Genomic DNA, 21714 nt, shown 5'->3' on the forward strand with positions numbered 1-21714 from the left:
AGGACCGGGAGGTCCGGCTGCACTGTTCACTGGGATTAAAGTAGCCTGCAAAGCACTGCTGTGTCCCGTCCTGTTCTGTTCCCACCTCCTTGCCTGTCCGGCACCATCTCGGTCCTTTGCTCCCCCCAAGAAAGCCTGCCTTTAGCTGCAGGAGGGATGAGGTCTGCAACTGATTGATGGTGAGCACTGGTGGCTTCCAAGTGCATTTCAGGGCATACCTGGGTGCCTCCAAGTACAGAACTCTGCCAGTCCCATCTCCTGTGCTGAGCACCCAGGTGCGTTGCTGTTAGCCTCTAGAGCCTTCCAAGGATCTTTCTGGGTTCAGTATGCTCCCAAGTGTCTTCTGGTGCACTTAAGGAAACTCCATGTGCTTTTCTGTGCTGCCCAGATGCCTTATAGTACAGCACTAGGGGACTCTGAAGTGCCTTCAGATGTCCTTCAGCAGCCATTCTGTGCTCAACAGTGGTGAACCACTGCCTTTTAATAGTGCCCCAGCAACCTCCCAGAGCTTTGCGATGTTGCTCATGGAGCTCAGTCCGTTTGGTATGGCTTGACTGGCTCTGGGCACCTGTCTGCTTCCCAGAGCTCCTGTGGGCTCGTAGGTCCCTGCCTTGCACTGGGGCAGGTTGGACTCTGTGTTGGTGATAAATCACAGAATCCCAGACAGGTTTGGGTTGAAGGGACCTTAAAGCTCAGCCAGTTCCAACCCCCTGCCATGGGCAGGGACACCTTCCACTAGAGCAGCTTGCTCCAAGCCCCTGTGTCCAACCTGGCCTTGAACACTGCCAGGGATGGGGCAGCCACAGCTTCTCTCGGCACCCTGTGCCAGCGCCTCAGCACCCTCACAGGGAAGAGCTTCCTAGTGCCTCCCGTTTCAGTTTAAAACCCATGCCCTGGATGCTCTCACAGCTTGCACCACCCCCCCTGCCCAGCAGGAACCAACCACTGCCTGTGACAATTCAGGGCACCCAGGCACAGGATGCTCTCCCCCCCAAGCCATCCCCATCTCTATCCCCAGTGCCCCACAGGCAGGTCCTGGATGTACCAGGGATGCCAGGGAAGTTGGGGTGAGCCATAACATCAGCACAAGGCACTAGGAACTGAAAGGCACTGGGTTTATTTGCAGTAGAGCTGATCTATAAATTAATTAACAAAAGAGAACACACACCTGCTTGGACAGCACTGCAGGGTCAGGCAGGGCCTCGGGTAAGGGGTGGACCCATTTGGCCAGGCACCCCAGGACCCCATCACCCTCCAGCCCCTTGAGCTATGCTCTGCTTTCCCCTCCCCATCCCAGGACCCCCAAATACACCAGCAAACCCCAACTTTCCTACACCCACACCACACTCCCCTCCCAGGGCTGGATCCCCATCCATGTCTCCCACCCCATCTGAGACCCAGCCCCTCCATCCACCAGGGATCCTCACTCTTGAACCCCGGAACCCTTTCACCAGGGACTGCAGCCACATCCCCCATGCCTGGACGCCCCCAGCCCAAGGACACCGTGTTACAACCCTGCGCTCCCATCCCCTCAGTCCCCGCTGTCGCTGTCGCTCCCTGGTGCCGCCTCCGGCTCAGCCTCATCCCGCAGGTCGGCAAAGAAGTCCTCGCCACTGCCCACCGCCTTCCCGCTGAGTGCCCGCAGGGGCCCCCCTTTCTTCTTCTTCTTGCGGTAATCGTCCACCACCAGCCCCGCCAGCGCCGACACGTCCCAGAACTTCACCTTCTGGTCATGGGCGCAGCTGGCCAGGAGCTGCCCGCCCGGTGCCAGCGCCAGCTGCTCGATGGGCTCCCCGAGGTGCTGCCCCACGCAGCCCAGCACGCGGTTGGGCAGGACGTTCACTGCCCTGCGGAGGGGGGGGAGCTGTGGGGATCCTGGTCCATCACAGCCTCTGCCTGTGACCGGCCGGGGCTGATCTCGTCCCACACCCACCCCACACACGCCCCTGACCTGATGACTCCGTCCAGGGACCCCACGCACACGATGCTGTCCGTGATGGGGACCATGCAGTCAATGGACTCAGCCCTCAAAGCAAAGCGGTCGCTGGCGGCCCCGAAGCCGTCCCAGTTGAAGAGGTAGATGGTGCCTTCGCTGGAGCCACAGGCCACTTTCTTTCCCCTCTAGGCAAGATGGAGAATGGTAAAGCAGAGGCAGGACAAAAAAAAACAGGGCATGGAGAGGGATCTGCAGGAGACCTTATAGCCTTCAATAGCTAAGGGGACCTACAAGAAACCTGGAGGGGGGCTTTGGACAAGGGCCTGTAGTGACAGGACAAGGGGAATGGCTTTAACCTGCCAGAGGGGAGACTGAGATGAGCTCTTAGGCAGAAGCTCTTCCCTGGGAGGGTGCTGAGGCACTGGCACAGGGTGCCCAGAGAAGCTGTGGCTGTCCCACCCCTGGCAGTGTTCAAGGCCAGGTTGGACACAGGGGCTTGGAGCAAGCTGCTCTAGTGGAAGGTGTCCCTGCCCATGGCAGGGGGTTGGAACTGGATGAGCTTTATGATCCCTTCCAACACAAACCAGTTGCGAATGTATGATCGTGCTTCATGGCAGGGCCAAGCACCAACCTTCAGCAGCACCACAGACGTGAGGTCCCCATTCTGCGGCTCTGACAGTAGCTCAAAGCGACGCCTCTTCACGTTGAAGACACCCAGGGTGCCATCACCACTGTGGGAGATGGAAGCATCATGGTGTGAGCATGGGACCGGGTGCAGGGTGCATCCCCAGCCCTAAGGGAAGGACGTAAGGACACCCAAGTGCAATCCTAAGTGGGCTGGGGCAATCCTAAGCACAGATACAGGCTGGGCAGAAATAGGACTGAGAGCAGCCCTGAGAAGGACTTGGGGTTTTTGGGTGAGAAGAAGCTCCCCATGACCCAGCTTCAGTGTGTGCTGGAGCCCAGGCACCACCCCCCCCCATACGGGGCTGCACCCCCAGAGCATGAGCAGCAGCTCAGGGAGGGGATTTTCCCCCTCTGCAGGGGGTTGGAACTGGATGAACTTTAAGGTCCCTTCCACCCCAAACCAGGCTGTGAGTCTATGAGCTTTGTGGGTATGCGGGAGCCCGCAGAGCCGCGAGTACCTGGCAGTGAGCAGGAGCTTCCCGTTACCATCCACAGCCATGGCGCTGATGTACTCCTCCTGCTCCCGGGCCTCCAAGATTGCATCCCCCTTGCGCAGGTCCCACACCTTCAGCGCCCCGTTGTCATCGCCCGTGGCAAAGACGTTGGTATCGATGGGCAGCACGCAGTTGAGGGCCGAGCTGCAGAGACCCCGGCCCCACGGCAGCACAGTCACACTCACATCGCTGATGATGCTCCAGCCTCTGCCTGCGCGGCTCCGGCAAAGGATGGAAGGGGACATCGCTACCTAGAGCCCCACGCCCCCCGGACCTACCTGTGTGCCTTGGGGAAGCGCGTTTCCAGCCGTCCCTCCTCCACCGTCAGGATATGGATGGACTTGTCCTTGGACACGGTGAAAAGCTCTGGGGAACGACATCAGCACCCGCAGTCCCGGTGCCCCCCGCACCCCGCGTTCCCCGCACTCACTTTGCCCGTCCTGGGAGAAGGCCACGTCCCGGCACGACTTGAGGTGATGCCCCGAGGACCAGAGCTGCCGGTTCTCCCCCTCGGTGCAGGAGTACGAGTACCTGCGGAGCGGGCCGGGATCAGTGGCCGCTGCCCGGCGGCTCCTGCACACGGGACCCCCCGAACACCGCCGTGGCCCCGCTCACTCACAGGTAGACATCGCCGTCCACGTCCCCCGCCGCCAGCAGCGGCCGGGCCGGGTGCAGGGCGATGGCGTTGGCGGTCGCCTCGAAGCAGATGTCCTCGGGGGTGTCCCGCAGCCGCGGCTCCCTCCCCGCGGGCTCCGCGCTCTCCTGGGGGGTGCAGAGCGGGGCGGTGGGGCCGGGGCCGGTGGGGCCGGGGCCGGTGGGGCCGGGGCCGGTGGGGCCGGGGCCGGTGGGGCCGGGGCCGGTGGGGCCGGGGCCGGGGCCGGTGGGGCCGGGGCCGGTGGGGCCGGGGCCGCGCAGCCGCACGCGTGCTCACCTCTGCCGGTGCCGCCATGGCGGCCGGGGGAGAACGGGGCTCGTTAACATAGCTCCGCCCCTTCATTTGCATGGCACCGCCCACCTGCCGCCGCAGGGCGCCCTCTCGTGGAGCTGCTTGAACACTGCCAGGGATGGGGCAGCCGCAGCTTCTCTGGGCACCCTGTGCCAGCGCCTCAGCACCCTCACAGGGAAGAGCTTCTGCCTAAGAGCTCATCTCAGTCTCCCCTCTGGCAGGTTAAAGCCACACTTACAGAGAGGTTCCTCATCTGGAATTTGCTCCCCCAAAGCAGTTTATGTGCTAATTTCACCAGGGATATCCCCAAAATGCTGACCTAGAGCTCGGGCCATGAGAGCCAACAGGGCTGTGTAGATGCAATAAGGGAGCCCAGGCACTGTCACTCTGCCCCCTCAAACAACTGCTCACACAAAGTTAATGTAGTTTTATTACATCTACAAACAACATTTACACGGCACAGGGCTGTAGCAGACACTGGAGGGAAGAGCCTCTGCTCATCCCAAAGCACAGGCTGCCCAGCCCAGAGCAGAAAGTAGAGGATATGGGGGACAAGGACAGCACACCAACAAGCTCAGGGTCAGCCAGCAGGCTCAGGTTCCAGGAGCTGGAGGAGAAGATACTGGAGACATCAGTACTTGGGACGTTTCACCTCAACCCTGGAAGAGACAGAGGGGCAGGATGGTGGTGAGGATGCAGGGCAGAGAATCCATCACACTCCCCTGCCCAGGTCCTGTTAAGCTGAGCAGAGCAGAAGCACACTGAACAGACTGAATGTTCTCCACTCTCCTCTCAGCCCCACTGCTGTAAGCCACTGGGGCAATCTCTGCTCCCCACAGCCCCTGGGTGAGGTGCCAGGAGCCAGTCAAGCCCCAGCACTGCCCTGAGCCAAGAGCAGAGACGACGCTACTAGAACTTACCCATCAGCCTCCAGCTTCTTCCTCTTCTCGATGATCTGCAGAGAAAGCACAAAGTCCCATTACCCTCAGGTTTCTGGCTGCCCACAGCCACAGCAGAGGGGCTGAAGGGTGCAAGATACACCCAAGGACAGCTGTAGCCAGGTCAGAGCAAACTGAGGTGAGCCGAAATTGTCTGCAAGCTGCCCAAAGTCTGGAGAATATAGGCCTGTTCCTCCTTTGCTCCATTTTGGCCACCAAAGACCCTTTGTTCTCACCTTCTTCATGCCCATCCCATGCTGCTAGGGTGCTCATGACCAGCTCGCGCTGCCAGCACAGGCTCCAGCATTGCTGGTTAGGAAGTGGAGGCACTACACATGCCTTGTCCCCTCCAAGCCCCTTTGGATGGCTCCGAGCTGCCAGTTTTGGATATGTTCATCTACTGTAGAGCCCAGAGCAAAAAGCCCCCAGCTGGCACTGCTCCCAGGGCAACAGCTGCAAATGCAGCTCCAGTTGCCTCTGCAGTCCTGGAGCCCCAGATCTTTGCCCAATGCTCTTGCAAGGAGCAAATCCAGCTTCTAGAGAGCCAGCCCTGCTGCACGTACACACACCAGGACAGGGGCTGAGGAGCTGTGACCAGGGCAGTGAGGGCAGATGAGGTGGGAGCTCATGGTCTGACCCGATGACAGCCCAGCACCAGGTACCCACCGCACTGATCTTCTTCCACTGCCGGTCCAGCTCTGCCTTGTCATTTGTCTCCTTAAAGCGACGGGTCTTGCGTCCCTCAGACATCTTGATCCCATACTGGAATGCTGCCCTGGGGAAGGAGCAAGAGAGAGCTCAGCATCTGTAGGGGATCCACAGCCTGCCCCAGCCATGAGCCTGTACCCCAGCACTGGCTTGGACCCCTAAAAGCAGCCACTTGGGCAGGAGGCCTCAAGAGTGATCCTAAGAGCAAAGAAAAGCCACCAGGCCCCAGGCTTCACAGCTCCTCCCTAGGGAACACCCTTCTTCTGTTTCAGCTCCCCCAGGACCCAGGTTTGGCCACCACAGCCACCCCCCAACCAGAATCCTTGCTCAGCCCTTCACAAGGGCTGCACTCACTTGGGCAGAGCCTCTTTGTTGTTCATGTATTCGCTGTACTCCTCCTGGGTGTCAAAGTCCCAGCGGCCCAGGGGTCCTTTCTTGTTACCCTGCAGAGAAAGAACGACTCAGAGCCAACTCCTGAGCTGCAAACTGGGATGCCAGATCCCACCCAGGCACACAGCAAATCAGCAAACCCCAAACACACCCAACATCCAGCCCCAGGGCATTCAGCCCCTCCACACTTGCCTGCTTTTCTCTCCAGTGGGATACTGCGCAGATGCTCAGTTCACTGCCTGGTCCCAACATACCTGATCCATTTTGCTGTAGTCCACCTCTTCATCACTGTCCACAGCCATATCATCCATTCTATAAAAAAGCAAAGCAAGCAAAAGGCTTGGAGTGGGTCCATGGGTCACAGGTGAGAACCTAAAGCCAGGTCTGTCATGGCCTCAGACTGAACACAGTTCCTGGACTAGAGAGAAGTTCCTCAGCTGCAAGCCCTGCAAGTGAGCTGGACCACAGAGCACCCAAGACTGCAAATGCTCCTAAGGTGACACTGCAGGCTGAAAGCTGTTCCTCTTTGTGGCCAGAGCTCAATGAGCATGTGACTGACCAGGGAACCCAGCAGACCCCCAACCACCTCAGCCTCCCCCAGCACCAAACTCCAGGCAGCCACTTATAGCAGAGACCAGATAAGAAAAACCCACTTCTGCCAGAACCCAAAGACACAAGGATCATTTTAACAGTAGGTTGCAACCCTATACAAAGCCAGACCTCCTCCTCCCAACATTTGGTGGGGCTGATGTTGAAGTTCTTGTTGCTAGAGAACAACAGCCCCTCAGCATCCCCTGCTCCCAACCCACAGCCTCCTGCTGCTCCCTTACGTGGCAGGGTAGCACTCGGCATAGCTGTTGGACATGCCGAAGAAGTCCCCCAGCTGCTTCTTGTCTTCTGGCTTCTTCAATGTGACAATAGTCAAGGAAAGCACCACCATGAAGCCTTACAGCTCCAGGCCGAGCACAGACAGCACAACAGCCATGTCCTGCCCCAACAGAACCAAACCAGAGGCTACAGAGCTTGTATTTGGCACATGAGCAGTAAGGTTTGGGTGGCATTTCTCTGCTACAGGAAGAAGAGCCCTCCCTAAGAGGAAGAACAGCCACACAGCCATGCTTGGGCAAGGCCAGGCTGGCAGACAGTAAAGGATATGTCTCTGCTCCTTCCCAGCCAGTGGCTCCAGCAAACTTCTCATTGATGGACTTGATGAGCTCCTTGGCTGAGCCGGGTCCTGAGTAGAGAGAGCAGGAGGCTGAGTTCTGGGGAGGAACAGCTCACCACAACACACATGGGGCTGGGCAGAGCCCACTTCAGCACAACAAACTCTTTGGGATGGGCTAACAGGCAGGACAGGCTGCATAGGAGGTAGAGAAGCCAGGAGAACAGTGACAAGCAGATCAGTTTGAGCACAGACAGGTGTGGGCTGGTCTAAGAACACCCCAAATCCTCCTCAGCTTATAGCCAGAAGAGGGTTGTTTGAGCTGGTCTGCTGCCAGGGAAGGATCTGCACAGGCCCTCAACCCAGGGTGTCATGCAGCAGCCTGCAGGCACAAGACTCTTCACCCCAAAACCCTCACTGCAGACAATTCCCTCCACCACAGCCATCTCTGGGAGAACAGGGGGCTCAGGCAGCCTAGGGAGCCAAGCAGAAACCCACAGCCCCAGATGGCCTCAGACATCCAGCCTCATTCAAACACCCACACCACTTGACCCACCTTTGTCGACGTCTGTGGGCTGCAAGGAAAAGGGAGAGATACATGTCACCCGGGGCGGTGAAAGCAGGCAAGACAGCATTGCATGACTTGGGATCTCTGCTTTAAGAGTCTCTGTGGCAAGCACACAGACCTGAACCATGAAAGCTCCACACTTGTGCCTTACTGAAGGAGAGGACAAGCACCCAGCCACCCATCAGCCCCTGGCTGGACAGACAGAGCTCAGCAAGAGCTGAACACTGGCACATGTGGGAGCACAACAAGAGGCACCCAAAGCCACCAGTGACCCCACCAACCCCACGGCTGCACTGTCCAGAGCACAGGGTTCAGGTGGGACAGTCCAGGCTTCCCAAGCAGAGGCTCACCTCATCATCAGCCTTGGGCTTCTCAAAGTAGCTGTGCCTCTTCTTTTCCTCCTCCCGCTCGCGATCACGCTCCCGGTCCCGCTCGCGCTCCCGGTCCCTGTCTCGTTCTCGATCCCTGTCCCGCTCCCGGTCCCTGTCCCGTTCTCTCTCACGGTACCTCTCCCGGTCCTTCTCCCGGGGCATCTTCGCAGTGGAGGGCACATAATCCCCAATGTCTTCAAAGATGCTAGAAGCGGGAAAGAGTGTCCATTATGGGTGCTGCGAGACAGGAAGCCACAACCACCTCCCTTTGAACTGGAGCCTAATAACGGAGCTGTAGCATCAACACCAAGAGCTAAGGACATCCACCAGAACTGGCTTCTATATTTGTCACAGGCATCACTGTGTTTCTGCTCTCTTCTGCTGCCTGGACCTGCTTCTTGTGGTCCAGGACAACAGAGAGCCCTTGCCTGCCTCAAGCCTGAAACAAACAGAACTGAGCTTGCCTCCAGCCTTGTCCTACCAACTGCAGATCTGAATAAGCAGCTCGCTCTACAGACACTAAACCCAGCCCTCTCCAGATGGTGTGGGTCAGAAAGACATTCCTTAAGGCAGAGAGCATGACCCCACAACCTGGAACAGGGAGGCACTTACTTCATATCAGCTTCAGGGGGCTTCTTCTCATCCAGCTTCCCTGCAAGGACACAAGAGCAATGAGAGACACATCATCCACTCTGCCACCGGTACTGCTTTCCTGTCCCCAGTCTGGCTCCCAAGCCCCAAAAGTGGCAGGCCTGGAGGATGTCCTAACTTCCTCTTCAGTTACCACAGCATATCTGGTGCCTTCAGGAAACCATTTTTTCCTTCTCCAAAGCAGGGGACACTTCTCTAAGGAACTTAGGGTCTTAACCAGGTCTTGGGGTCTTAACATCCTGGTCTTAACCAAGAAGAGCAGAGCAGCACAAGGCACCCTCACAGCTAGAATGTCCCAGCTGCCACAGAGCAGCCTGCCTTCAGGACATTTGAAGCGCATGGGGAGCCTTAGGAAATCTCTGTCCTCTGAGTCCATCACCTCAAGGCACAGAAGAAGGCAACAAACCAAAGCACACCTCATTCTTCCAGGATATGCTTTGAGCATTAAGTCCTGCTACTTGGTTCCCCTCAGCTCCTACCTTTGTCTTTCTTCTTGAGCTTCTTGTTGCGGGTCCCTTGCCTGAGATAGGAGAGGATCTGCGTCAGTTTGCTGATGACAATGTCATTGGTGGTCAGCGTGGTCTGTGCCTGAAAGAGAAGTCCCCAAGGATGCATCTGACTCCCTTGAGAGGGAACCCCTCCTGGCAAGACGTGCTCAGGCCAGTTCAGACCCGGGATGCTAGCTGGGTACCTCCATGGTGGGACAGTCAGCCTTGCTGCGGATCAGAGTGGTGGGGATATCGGTGTCTGCATACTCATCATCCAGATCAACCACATAGGCCATCCTGCCCGGCAGGAACAGCTCATTCCGCTCATAGGCCTTGTTCTTGAACAGAATGCGGTAGATGTTGCGACCTGAGGGAGAGGAAAAGGTGTGAGAGAGCAACGGACAAGCCCATAGTGATGCATTTAGTTTATCAGAAATATGACAATTACCTCCTAAGAGACACGTTTCCTCCAGCCCTCAAATTCAGGACATCTGCACCTCAAGCCTTTCCCCCTTCAGTGACTAAAGGTTTTCATTCACCCTCCAGGATTTCTCCCACATTCACACACCACAAAGTGGGGAACAGCCATATCCATCCAGTCTTACCCAGACGGGTCTTGAACTCAATTTTATTCTCAGGATCTTCATCTTTCCTGAACAGAAACAAAAGAAACAAGCATTATGCTAAGCATGTCTCCTCTGCATCCTCCTCTCCAGGAGGCAGCTGAACTCAGGAGTTCAAATCCTCAACCACTCACTTAGTTTCTTTCTGGGGCTTCTCCATCATTTCCTCCTCTTCCTTCTCCTTGCTGGCAATCTCAGCCCGTACCTGACCACAAATAAATCCACATAATCACAGACCAATCCACACCTCTGCTGCCCATCAGAACCAGTAAGCCCAGCCCTTCCACCAGCTCCCCAGTCTTTCAGAGATCCTTCTCAGAAAGAGAAATCCACACTCACAAGATGGAAGCCCCTGTAAGTGGCAGCTACTATCCTCTGCCCATGGGAGTGGGCAGGGCAGAGCAGCAGCACGGTGGTCTCTGTGCTCACCTTCTGCAAGAGCGCAAAGTCCAGACCCTTCACCAAGTGGGTGTGCTCCATGTCACCACCCAAGAACTTGGACTCCTGGATCAGCTGTCTTCTCTTCTCCGCAGCGGATTTATCCCTGTGTGACACAAATGGAGCCAGTTACGAGACCAGCCCCACTGAAGCAACAGTGAGATAAGACCATGCCACAGGCTCACGTACGCCTCTGCCGTCGGGCCCACAGCCCTGTAGTTGGCAGTTGTGCTGATCAGCTCTGTCTCCTCGTAGTCCTTGTTCACACCATCCCTCCTCTCCTTGGCTCGATCCCTGTACTTCTCAGCCAGCTCCCTCTCGCGCTCAATCTCCTGCTGGCGCAGCTTGGCGTAATAGCTGGGTTGGACCAAGAGCTCAGGGTTAGAGACACGGTTGCACTTTTGATGCACCCATCAGGTAACAGCCCCTGAGGCCCCACACATGCTTGTCCTACTCCCAAGCCCTTCCCCAAAACCTTCCTAAAGCACCATGAGACACAACACACCTGGAAGACACCAGACAAGATGAAACTGCTGTATTGAGTCTAACTGAAGAGGAACACAGTCTTCCCTTCTAAAGGGAAGGGGTTAAAGCAGCCCAGCTGTACAGATGTGTCCCAAAACCACTCACCAGTGCAGATGGCCTGCTACTGCCCTGACAGACACCTGCAGAGCCTCTTGTGCTTCTTCCAGATACAAAGTTCCATTCCCACCCTGCTGCTGCATCCCACATCTGCTCCCACAGGCAGTGACAGACACTGAGTTTGAGCGATTCTTACTCTACCTGGCTCAAAACCCCAAAATAACCCAGGCTACTCAGGGTCCTCTTTGGTAGCCCAAGAGCTCAGAAGCTGCTCCCATGCGAGGGATGTGATGTATAAAGACAAGCCCTGATGAACTGCTTTCCCCATTTACCTTTTCTTCTTCCTCCTGCGAGCAGCAGGGTCTTCATCTTCGTTGTACTCCCGGGGCATCCTGCAAAAGGGTGAGAGATCACAGATAGTCTGCAGAGCCAAACCCATGCAGCTACACAGCAGTCCCTACGACACAGCAGAGCACCGAGATGCTCAAAGATGGGAACAATCCAGTCGCAAGCCTCCTTAATTCCACTCTGTCAGCAGGGAGGAAAGGAAAACACCAATTGTCACCAAACAAAACCTAAATCTGCCTCCCGCATAAAGCATCTTAACAGCTATATGACTCCTCTGTTTACAGCAGTCCTGACTCTGTTTCTCCACTTAACACATGTACAGCTGGCATGGATCCAAGCACTGAGCAAGGGTGAGGTCTGCTCCTCAGATTCATCAGCAAAAGTCCCTTTAGATAATTCACTGCAGAGCACAGGGGGAAGAGAGACAGGCTGGGATGGAGCCCAAGGGAAAGCTTTGTCCTGTGAACCAAAGTCCTACTCACTCATGGTGGCGAGATTTGGACGGTGGCGCAGATGTAGGCGCAGCCCGCGGGGTCATGAGCAGCTTCCTGAAGTCTTCATTGGTCAGCTTGGACCTGCAAGGAACATACAGAAACTGTCACCCCCCAGTGAGTTCTGACAGCCTCAGAGGAGGCAGAGGGTTTGTGATGGGGTCGGACATGGGTCCCATGGAGGGAGCCCAAAGGCTGCACTGCAGCAGCAGTCACTCCAGCCTCTAGAGCAGGCAATCAGGCTCAGGCCCCACAGCCCTGGTCCAGTCCCACCCCAGTGCCCCAGTGCTGGACTCACTGGTGGAAGGAGTGTGAGTCGTCCACATCATGGCCATCGGGGGCCAGGGGGTTGGAGAACGGTTCATCTGGAGAACAGGAGGAAATGGAGCGCTCAGAGTCTGCCTGACGGCTGCACCCCCTCCAGCCCTCCCAGTCCGATCCCTGCTCGGGAACGGGGAACGAAACACCATTCACCCCCCCGGCAGTGCTTTGCCAAGCCCAGGCCACTGACACGCCGGGGTGGCCTCACCAGGGCGCATGGACACTGGTTTGCGTTGGAAGGGACCTTAAAGCTCATCCAGTTCCAACCCCTGCCACGGGCAGGGACACCTTCCACTAGAGCAGCTTGCTCCAAGCCCCTGTGTCCAACCTGGCCTTGAGCACTGCCAGGTCACCCCCAAACACACCCGCGCATCCCCGCACACCGGGATGCCACCGCTCCCGTTCCCCGGCAGAGCTGCTCCTCTCACCATGCCCATGAACGGGCTCCTCCGTCCCCCCGGGGCCCCAAGCTCCGGGCCGGCCTGCACCGCCCCGCCCCGAGCCAGGCCGCTCCGCACTCAGGAAGTGCCGCTGCCACCCCCGTCAATCCCCCCCCTTCCCCCCGGGCCGGGTGCCCCGGAGCCCCGCCGTGCCCGGTGCCCGCTGCCCGCTCCCCGCTCACTGTCTCGCTCCGGCATCGCGCCCCGAGCCTGATCCCCGCTGCCCTCCGCGGCTCCCCGACACCTCCGCTCCCCTTCCCAGCAACCCCGCGGCGGGCGCTGTCATAGGCGGGCGCCGAGGCCACGCCCCCGTGTTGTGGTGGGGAGCGCAGGGAAGATGGCGGCGGCCGTGAGGGGCATCGGGGGCGGGTTGGGCCGCGGCCTCCGGGAGCTGCGCTTCCACCTCTGCCAGCGCTCCGCGGGCAGCCGCGGCGTCAGGTGAGCGGGGCGGGGGCAGAAGCCGGGCTGGAGCCGCCGCTGCACGGGCGGGCCGGTGAGCAGCCCAGGGACCCGAGTTCCTCTTCCCTTCTCTCCCTGCGCAGAGACTTCATCGAGCAGCACTACGTGACCCTGAAGAAGGCGAACCCCGACTTCCCCATCCTGATCCGCGAGTGCTCCGGGGTGCAGCCGCGGCTCTGGGCGCGCTTCGGTGAGTGGAAGCACGGTCCGCGGCTGTGCGGCCGTAGCGAAGGACAGTGCGAGGAGCAAGCTCAGAGGCGGTGTAGGGACCTCGTGTGGGGCAGGAAAGGGATCTAGGGCTCTGCAGGTGCCTCGCAACTCGTGGCTGTGATCTCCTGCCCCTCTAGGACCCTTACACAGCGAAATCATAGAATAGTTTGGGTTGGAAAGGACCTTAAGATCATCCAATTCCAACCCCCCTTCCATGGGCAGGGACGCCTCACACTAAACCGTGTCACCCAAGGCTCTGTCCAACCTGGCTTTGAACACCACCAGGGATGGAGCATTCACAACCTCCCTGGGCAACCCATTCCAGTACCTCACCACCCTCATAGTAAAGAACTTCTTCCTTATATCCAATCTGAACTTCCCCTGTTGAAGTTTGAACCTATCACCCCTTGTCCTATCAGTGTGTCCCTGATGAAGAGTCCCTCTCCAGCATTCTTGTAGCCCCCTTCAGATACTGGAAGGTTGCTTGTTCCTGTGTTTTCACTGCGTTCTTTAGGAAAGGCCAAGGAAGGAGCAGAAAAGCTCCTCTGTAATGGCTTTCTTTGTTAATGCCACCTGGGATGGAAAAAAGTAAGTTAGAAACTTTCAGAGATGCAGTTACTCTTTAGCAAGTCTCCCAGTGTGAGCACACAGGAGCCTCTTGGTGTACGCCTGTCTCTTGCCTGGCTGTGACTTGGAGGAGCACACAACCCCAGGCAGGGGCTGCTGTAGGAACAACTGGGGTTTCAGCACTACTCTACTGAAGCATTGGTCAGCGTGTCTGTGTGAGCAGGCCAGAAGCCACCAGGTTGCTTTGGGATGTGGTGCTGGCCTCTGCCCAGCTGCTGTGCAGCAGGAGTTAACAAAAAGGCATGGAAACACATTGGGCTCCATTGGCTTCTCCCCAAGGGACAGGCTGGGAGTACAGACAAGGTAGAAGCAGTATCTCACACACAGGGTAACAGACAGGAGAGAGATGGGTGTGAAGGGTGGTGGTGGGCACCTGGGCTGTGACACTTGGGAAACTAGAGCAGGGCTTTTGGTTGCCCTTGCAGCAGAGAAGAATCAAGGCACTGCCTCTCCCCCCTCACCCTCTGTCTTTCCTGCAGAGTTTGGCAGGGAAAGGAGTGTGCCTCTGAACAACCTGAGTGCGGATGAAGTGGCCAAGGCCCTGGAGACCATTGTGAAGAGCACGGGGTGAAGACAGGCAGTAAACACACGTGCTGAAACTTGACTGATCTTTAATGTAAAACACGTATCTTTAACTTATCACATAAAAGCAATGTGCTTACCCTGAGCGTCATATGTTGGGTTTTAAAGCCAAAAGGAGACACTGGAGGGATCCAGCGGGGTTTATCCATCACCTCCCTGCATCAGGAGCCTGCTCTGGGTTCCAGCCCAGCTCTGCCCCTGCACCAAGCCCATGGAAAGCACAGGGTATTCTCCTGGTAGCTCTGAGATGGTGACAAGGATGGAAACAGCCTTATCTTGCCAAGGACCAGTGTCCCTGTGCAGCCAGCACTGGTGCTTACTGCTGGGGGTTAGACCTCTGACCTGCCCTTGGGAAAGCAGGGCATGGTGTGAACACAGATCTACCCCTCCTCAGAGCACAGGGGGAGGGAAGGAAGGTGGCCTGCGAGAAGAGGGACTGCCCAGGGGCTGCCCCACCATGTCCAACAGTGCTCGTGCCCGCTCCTGGAGCTCTGGGGTGCTCTGGTGCTGCTCCAGGGCCCGGTGCCCGCCTTCTCTGATGAAGTCAACAGCAGCCTGTGAGAGAGGAGAGGGGTGACGGTTGCAGTGTGCCACTCGAGTGGCTGCAGCAGATGATCCTGTCTGCCCAGAGCCACCACTGGGAAGGGGGTTGAAGGAACTCCCAGACACTGAAGTCGCAAGCCATGTGCACCAGTCATGGCGATTGCTGGCTAGGCATGCACAGAGCTTGAAGTAACCACAACTGAATCAAAAGAATCCCCCCCTTAATAACCTCAAACTGTACAAACAACTTGCCCCCAAAAACAGTTGTCACACTCAGACTGGGGTGGAAGGGACCTTAAAGCTCATCCAGTTCCACCCCCCTGCCACAGGCAGGGACACTTTCCACTAGAGCAGCTTGCTCCAAGCCCCTGTGTCCAACCTGGCCTTGAACACTGCCAGGGATGGGGCAGCCACAGCTTCTCTGGGCACCCTGTGCCAGCGCCTCAGCACCCTGTGCCTGCGCCTCAGCACCCTCATAGTAAAGAGATCTGAATCTCCCCCCCCGTCAGTTTAAAGCCATGTCCCTACAGGCCCTTGCCCCAAGCCCCTCCAGCTTTCTTGTAGGCCGCCTTTGTCAATGAAAGAACTTCCCAGAGGCACAGAAGGGTGTAAGCACTTCCACCGTCTGCCTCACGTGAGTAACCCACTTCAGGCATGTGTCTGAGTGCTGAGGAGTGGGGGGTAGTGGGGCAATGACAGAATGCATTTAAATCATCATCATCATCCCCATCTCAGGCTTGATTCTGGGCTTTCACCTCTGGGCAGTGCAGGAAGAGTAGGTGCAGCAGCTCCAAGCACTGCCCCACGGCCTCGGGGTCGGGCAGTGTGAGGGTGGGCAGCAACAGGGGCAGGGCCGATTGCTGGTGCAGCTGCTGGCAGAACACTGGTCCCTTCGCTGCTATATTGCACACAACTGTCAGGACCTGGGTGGAGAAACCATGACAGGGAATGAGCAGTGAATGTGCAGCTTGCTCTAAGCCCTGTCCAACCTGGCCTTGAGCACTGCCAGGGATGGGGCAGCCACAGCTTTTGAAAGCTCTTGAAAGTCCAGTGCTTCCCTCCAGACCCAGGGCACGAGGTGAGGTCTTACCAACACAGTGGCCATCTGGGAACAGGGCAGGAGCTGCAGCAGGGCTGGGAGCAGGTCCAGGGAGAGCAGAGCAGAGCAGAAGAAGGGCTCATGTGCTGGGGTGGGCAGGGGAGAAACGTGTCAGCAAAACTGAGGTTCTGAGGGGGCCTCTGCAGACACGGCTGCCAGCAATTGAGGTAGGGCCTGGCAGCAGCTCTGGCTCTGCGGGACGCTCACCTGTGAGGTTGTTCAGGAGCCAGAGACACTCCTGGGCGATGAAGGGGTGTTGCTGGAGGAAGCTCTGGAGGATGAGGAAGATGGCGATGAGCAGGCGCTCATCCTGCACCTGCACTTCACAGCCTGTGTCCTCTGCAAGCAGGTTGCTGAGACACCGCAGCACCGGGCACACGAGCTGTGATAGTGGGAACACAGGGCCCTTTACCCAACCATATCCTCCCAGTGCTGCTGAGAACAGCCAGTGCTCAGTGCCCTGCCCATGTCTTACCAGCTCCAGGCCCTCAGCAGCATCTGGAGGGGGTTCAGAAGCCAGGTCGAGCAAGACTGAGGTGAGGGCAGGCAAAGCCCCCAGTGACAGCAGAGCTGTGTTTGCCGTTTGGCTGCAAAGGAAGAGGCAACGTGGGTGCTCGTGGTGCTCAGAGAGGGAAAACTGCTGCAGCCCTGCACAGTAACAGGGCCTGGGAACTCAGAGCATTCTCCTGAACCACCACAGGGCTTCTTCCTTGTTTGAGCAGCAGCCTGTGACTAAGTTTAAAAGCCCACGGAAAACAGAGCCACTGGAATTATCTGTGTGGGTCTGAAAACAGCCCCAGTCCTTCGAGTACCCACACATTCCTTTCTGCTGGGGCTATGGAAAGACATGGCACTGGAGCAGCCACACCAAGGCAGAGCAGCCAGCCTGGCCAGGTGACACTGGGCAAGTCCCAGAGCATGAAGATTTAGGGAGTGGGAGAGACAACTCCAGCCATGGAGAGATGATTTACAGGGGTTCAGAGGACTAGGACCAGCCTCCTCACGTTTATCACCTCTTATGACCTTGTAAAGGAGCTCCATGATCAGATGGAATGGGAATGGCCAGGATGGCAGGGAAGTTGCTTTCTCAAGGGAAAGAGGCAAGGGGAGGCAATCAACGTCCCCTCACAGGACCCTGAGCCTTTGAGCCTCTCTGGCTGCCCCCAGGGAACACAAAATGAGGAGAGAAAAACACTTTACCTACAAATGATGTAGTGCAGACACCATGCAAACTCCACGGCTGCTCCTATCCCAGCCTTGGGGCCCGAGCAAACCAGTCGAAGCATGTGCTGGGGGAGAGCAGAGGCCAGAACCAGGCTGGGGTCAGAACAACAGAGTTAACGGAGGCACAGGCCGGAGCACAAACACAACAGACACCTCACAGGCAGGCACTAGCCCTGGCCACATGCTCCACAGACAGATCTGGAAGAGACTCCTGCCGAAGGGCTGCAGCCTCAGACACCACTGAGGCCCAGCTCAAGCCCTCCCTGTTCATGGCAGGGCCTGGGGGCTCTCAGGGCACCGTGGCTGGAGTCACATTTTTGGCACTAGGGGCTGTCAAGCTGGTCTTGTCCTTTGCAGGATGAATACAGCCAGCATTGCCCTGCGAGCCTGCCCTCCTCCACACTGTCCTTTACTGAAATACCAGAGCTGTCTGCTCAGATGAGGCTGAGGGAGAAGAGTCAAGCCCCACACCCTGATCTGTAACAAAACCTCCATCGTTCTGGTAGGGTTCTGCTCTGAACTATTAATATCACTGCGATGAAAAGGAGTCGTCCCTGGCACGCAAATACCACACTGAGCCCCAGGGCCCATCCTGATGCAGGGTTATGAGGCTCAACTCACGGAATGATCTCTGCTGGGGCTTCCTTGGCTTGGAGCAGCTGTGAGAGGACGTAGCCCAGACCTTCCAGCACAGCCTCATGTGGGGACTGCAATCAGAGAGAGCAAAGCTAATCCCACATGACAGAGCCAGGGGATCCCAGCTGCTGAGAGCAAGATACCTCTTTGGAACATCACAGCGAGCAGCTGAGTGGCACAGCTTAGTACCTACAGTCAACACCTAAAGACCATGAGGAGAGGGCTATTCTGCGGCAGGGCAGGGGAAGAATGTGGCAGAGCTATTTCACCCACCTGGATGCAGGACACCAGCACTGGAATGATGCCCTGAGGCAGAAGCCGCTTCCTCACAGCTTCGCTTTCTACTACCAGGTTCCCCAGCGTGTACAGACACAGCTCCTGAAACACACCAAGAGAGCAGGTCACCCGTGGCAGGGGTTTGGAACAGGATGAGCTTTAAGGTCCCTTCCAAACCAAACCACTCTGCGACACAATTCTATGATTTCCCTGAGACCCTTCTAATTCCACAGTATTTCCCTGGAAAGACTGTCTCTGTGCTACATTACAATGTGCTTATCACCTTGGGGTTGCTCACCAGCTTGTTCCTTAGCTCCAATCCTGTCTGCCTCTCAGAGGAGCACAGTGTGCAGCACAGGGTGCACTGCTCACCAGCTATGCCTTTGCCCAGGTCAAACTGCACCGCTCGGAGCCACAGGCACTCTCTGCTCCTCTGACCCAAGTTCCTGCTTCTTGCACGCAGGTACCCTGCCAAAGCAGCTGTTCCTGACCCAGCCTGCAGCTGCTCATTCCTTTCATTTTTCCAACCTCTTTTCAAACACAGTTGACTTTCATCTGGTATTTCTGCTTCACCCATACATAGACACTAGGGTTCCTCCTGCCCAGGCCCAGAGGCCAGAACTCACATCTAAGGATGGAGCCCAACTCCCACACCGCAGTCCCCAAATGGAGTTTGGAGCTGGAGAGGAGGAACCATTGCAAATGGGGTAAACACTGGCTTCTGGGCTGTGGCAGAAGGATTTGCCTGGCCTGGATAAGACCTAAGAGCATTTAGGAGCAGCCTGAAGCTACCTGGAACACAATGAAACCAAACTCCTCTTGGTGTTGGGACAGGGCACAGTGAAGAGGGTCTCCGTATGTTCAAGACTTGGCCAGATGCTGGGGTAGCACTGGGGACAAGGGGAAGGTTGGAGCAGAGACTTCCAGGGGCCCCTTCCTGCCAGCACTCCCCTGTGAGCCACGTTAGGCTAAGGCTGGCCAAGGGAGGCCAACACCCAACTGCTATCAAAGGGTTATCAGGAGCCAGCGCCCAGGTAAACACAGATCTCACCGTGAATTCAATGCTGTGTCCAGAGAGGTAGGTGAGGAGGTAGGAGGTCACTGGCAGACATGCCTCAGCCACAGCAGGGTCACTGGAGTGGGACAGCTCGTGGAGGCAGCGGCCTGCCTGCATCTGCACGTCAGCCAGGCTGCTGGTGAAGAGCCCGATGAGTGTCCGGATGCTGCCGTTCAGCCTGGTGGAACACAAAAGGTGCCATCACCTCCTGCCCTCCCACCCTCAGCCACACACCAGCTCACGCACACAGGGACTGGGGCACAGGGCAACTCTGGACATGCCCAAGATAATAGCCATGCAGGGCCAAGACCCAGACTGACCTGACAAACTTCTGCTGAGTCTCCTTGTTCCGCAGAGCCCAGCAGAGACGGCCAAGAGATTTTTTCCTGTCCTCAGAGCCCTTCTGCATGCTCCTGAGCAGCTCAAGAACCTGCCCAAGAATGGAAAGACGGATGGGTGAACTCCCAGCAGTGACAGGGTTACGATTTCATCCCATTCATCCTGCGGGCAAAGAAACCCAGGGCAAAAAGAGATGGTCATAAGGAACCTTGTATCTCACTGTGGCACTGACTCAGAAAACACTCCCCAGCCCACTTCCACCCGGGCTCCTCTGCGTGCCTGGAGGCTGGGAAGACCCCAGGAACCCCCAACACCACGTTCTTCACCTCATTCTCCGAGAGAGGTTCCGGCTCAATCCCTGCTCCATCCCGTGCCCCCTCCTCTGCTGCTGTGTCCTCCCGCAGTAGCCGCTTGCTGACCAGCTGCTCCTGCCGCCGGGCTTTCCTGAGCGCTGTGATTGAAACAGTCCCTGTCACCACCGGCCTAGGTGAAGGCGCTTTCCCATGCCAGCAAAGAGCCTCATTCCTTTTAACGGGGAGACACCGCCAGCTCCTCCTGTGTGAGCCGGGGGGGATGTGAGACAGCGGCTGCATTCAGACCCTGCGCAGTGCAGGGCCGGGCACTGCTCAGCCTGGAAAGCCATGGCTGGGTGAGCCCGGCTGGATGGGGCTTGGAGCAAGCTGCTCTAGTGCAGGGTGTCCCTGCCTGTGGCAGGGAGATGGGACTGGATGAGCTTTAAGGCCCCTCCCAACACAAACCAGTCTGGGATTCTATGATTCTAAACGGCACAAAAGCAGCAGAGGTGTGAGCAGCAGGGTGGTTTCACATAGGCAGGCTTCAGAAAACCCAAACCGCAGGAGGAAATGGGGAATCCAGGTCACAAACACGCGAGTTTATAGAGATGAGGCTGTAAAATGCCAAAACGCTACCCCGAGAGGCAGGGACCAGCAACCACCGCCCCCTGTGCACCGCGGGGTGCGCTGGGCGTGGGTCCCGCTGTGGGGCAGCGCTGGCGGCCACGGGGGCTCCCACCCTCGGCGGGGGCACAGACCCGCCCGGCCCCACCGCCCCTGGGCCCGGGCCCGGGCCCGGGCCCGGCCCCGTCCCGCCGCGCCGGCGAGTCCCGCACGGGCAGGCCCCGGCCCCATCCGGACCTGCCTCCTGCTCCCGCCGCCGCGCCCGTAGCTCCTCCGCACCGCGGGTGCAGGACCCGGGCCCGCGCTGCCGCCGGCCCCACATGGCGGCGGCGGGAGGAGGAGAAACCGGACTGGGGCGGGCCCCCGGGCCCCCCCGCCCCGCCTCCCAGAGCGCCAGGGCCGGCCCTTCCCGAGGCGCTGCTGCGCCCCCCGGCACCGGCTGCTGCAGCCGCCAGGGGGAGCTCGGCAGCGCCGCGGCGGGGCTGGAATGAGATGAGCTCTGAGGCAGGAGCTCTTCCCTGTGAGGGTGCTGAGGCGCTGGCACAGGGTGCCCAGAGAAGCTGTGGCTGCCCCATCCCTGGCAGTGTTCAAGGCCAGGTTGGACACAGGGGCTTGGAGCAAGCTGCTCTAGTGGAAGGTGTCCCTGCCCGTGGCAGGGGTTGGAGCTGGGTGAGCTTTAAGGTCCCTTCCAACCCAAACCAGTCTGGGATTCTCTGAAGCCATGCAGCTGCCATGTGCAGGCAAGGTTTCTCCCCCACACGGCTGGGTTGCGTGCTTCTCGAACCCAAAAGAAGCACAGACACTTAACCAGAAACGTCAGGCAATGGTTCTTAGTGTGCTGGGATCTTCCACAGTGGTTACAAGAACAAGAAGTCAGCACCCAAAGGATGGCTCTGCACCCACATGTTTGTCTGTTTGACCACCAAGGAGGGAAGAGAGCTCAGTTTTACCCAAAAAGGCATTTGGGGGAATTTTGGCAGCTGGTTCCCAGGAATGAGAAATTAAAAGGGACCAGGCCTGGAGATGCCGCCCTCACCCAAAGAACTGAAGCTGCTGTGACTTTTCCACAGTGCACCCAGACCTGCCTTCCCTTCACCCATCCCAGCAGCAGCGCAGGGTGGGACAGGCAGCTCTGGTCCCAGCCCTTGTCACACCGATAGCAG

The 21714-nt window shown here is 57.9% G+C and overlaps 4 protein-coding genes across 6 annotated transcripts in view; 1 reads left to right on the forward strand and 3 right to left on the reverse strand.

Annotated features, from left to right (window-relative positions):
• Nucleotides 1-1516: 1516 nt before the first annotated feature.
• Nucleotides 1517-4398, reverse strand: WDR55 (WD repeat domain 55). Its single transcript, XM_061457205.1, has 8 exons — nt 4383-4398; nt 3737-4043; nt 3548-3648; nt 3396-3483; nt 3082-3261; nt 2568-2667; nt 1952-2121; nt 1517-1847 (listed from the first exon to the last, which is right to left on the reverse strand). The coding sequence occupies exons 1-8, from the start codon at nt 4396-4398 to the stop codon at nt 1532-1534; spliced, it is 1278 nt and encodes a 425-aa protein (XP_061313189.1). The 3' UTR covers nt 1517-1531.
• Nucleotides 4399-4556: 158 nt separating this feature from the next.
• Nucleotides 4557-12856, reverse strand: IK (IK cytokine). Its single transcript, XM_061456556.1, has 20 exons — nt 12765-12856; nt 12120-12186; nt 11813-11905; nt 11315-11374; nt 10590-10757; nt 10392-10506; nt 10097-10167; nt 9945-9991; nt 9543-9706; nt 9331-9439; nt 8813-8852; nt 8180-8405; nt 7818-7836; nt 7253-7333; nt 6930-7008; nt 6354-6411; nt 6064-6152; nt 5668-5776; nt 4984-5018; nt 4557-4722 (listed from the first exon to the last, which is right to left on the reverse strand). The coding sequence occupies exons 1-20, from the start codon at nt 12778-12780 to the stop codon at nt 4695-4697; spliced, it is 1674 nt and encodes a 557-aa protein (XP_061312540.1). The 5' UTR covers nt 12781-12856; the 3' UTR covers nt 4557-4694.
• A 19-nt stretch (nt 12857-12875) lies between these two features.
• NDUFA2 (NADH:ubiquinone oxidoreductase subunit A2) overlaps nt 12876-21714 on the forward strand; it is a 346452-nt gene continuing 337613 nt past the window's right edge. For all 3 annotated transcript variants that reach the window (XM_061456554.1, XM_061456555.1, XM_061456553.1), the window contains exons 1-3: nt 12876-13020; nt 13125-13231; nt 14358-14468. In XM_061456554.1, the coding sequence (XP_061312538.1) occupies nt 12920-13020; nt 13125-13231; nt 14358-14449 (300 nt within the window). In that variant the 5' untranslated portion in view covers nt 12876-12919 and the 3' untranslated portion in view covers nt 14450-14468. The remainder of the gene's footprint in view (nt 13021-13124; nt 13232-14357; nt 14469-21714) is intronic.
• Nucleotides 14527-20907, reverse strand: TMCO6 (transmembrane and coiled-coil domains 6). Its single transcript, XM_061456533.1, has 12 exons — nt 20789-20907; nt 19961-20085; nt 19616-19725; nt 19290-19473; nt 18236-18340; nt 17948-18033; nt 17303-17419; nt 16578-16689; nt 16310-16484; nt 16094-16188; nt 15759-15926; nt 14527-15015 (listed from the first exon to the last, which is right to left on the reverse strand). Exons 1-12 carry the CDS (start codon nt 20871-20873, stop codon nt 14851-14853), a joined length of 1527 nt encoding a protein of 508 aa, XP_061312517.1. The 5' UTR covers nt 20874-20907; the 3' UTR covers nt 14527-14850.

The sequence above is a fragment of the Pezoporus flaviventris genome, unplaced genomic scaffold, assembly GCF_033815535.1.
Source record: "Pezoporus flaviventris isolate CSIRO_AGI_PZ_B2104156 unplaced genomic scaffold, CSIRO_AGI_Pfla_v1 ptg000023l, whole genome shotgun sequence".
NCBI lineage: Eukaryota > Metazoa > Chordata > Aves > Psittaciformes > Psittacidae > Pezoporus > Pezoporus flaviventris.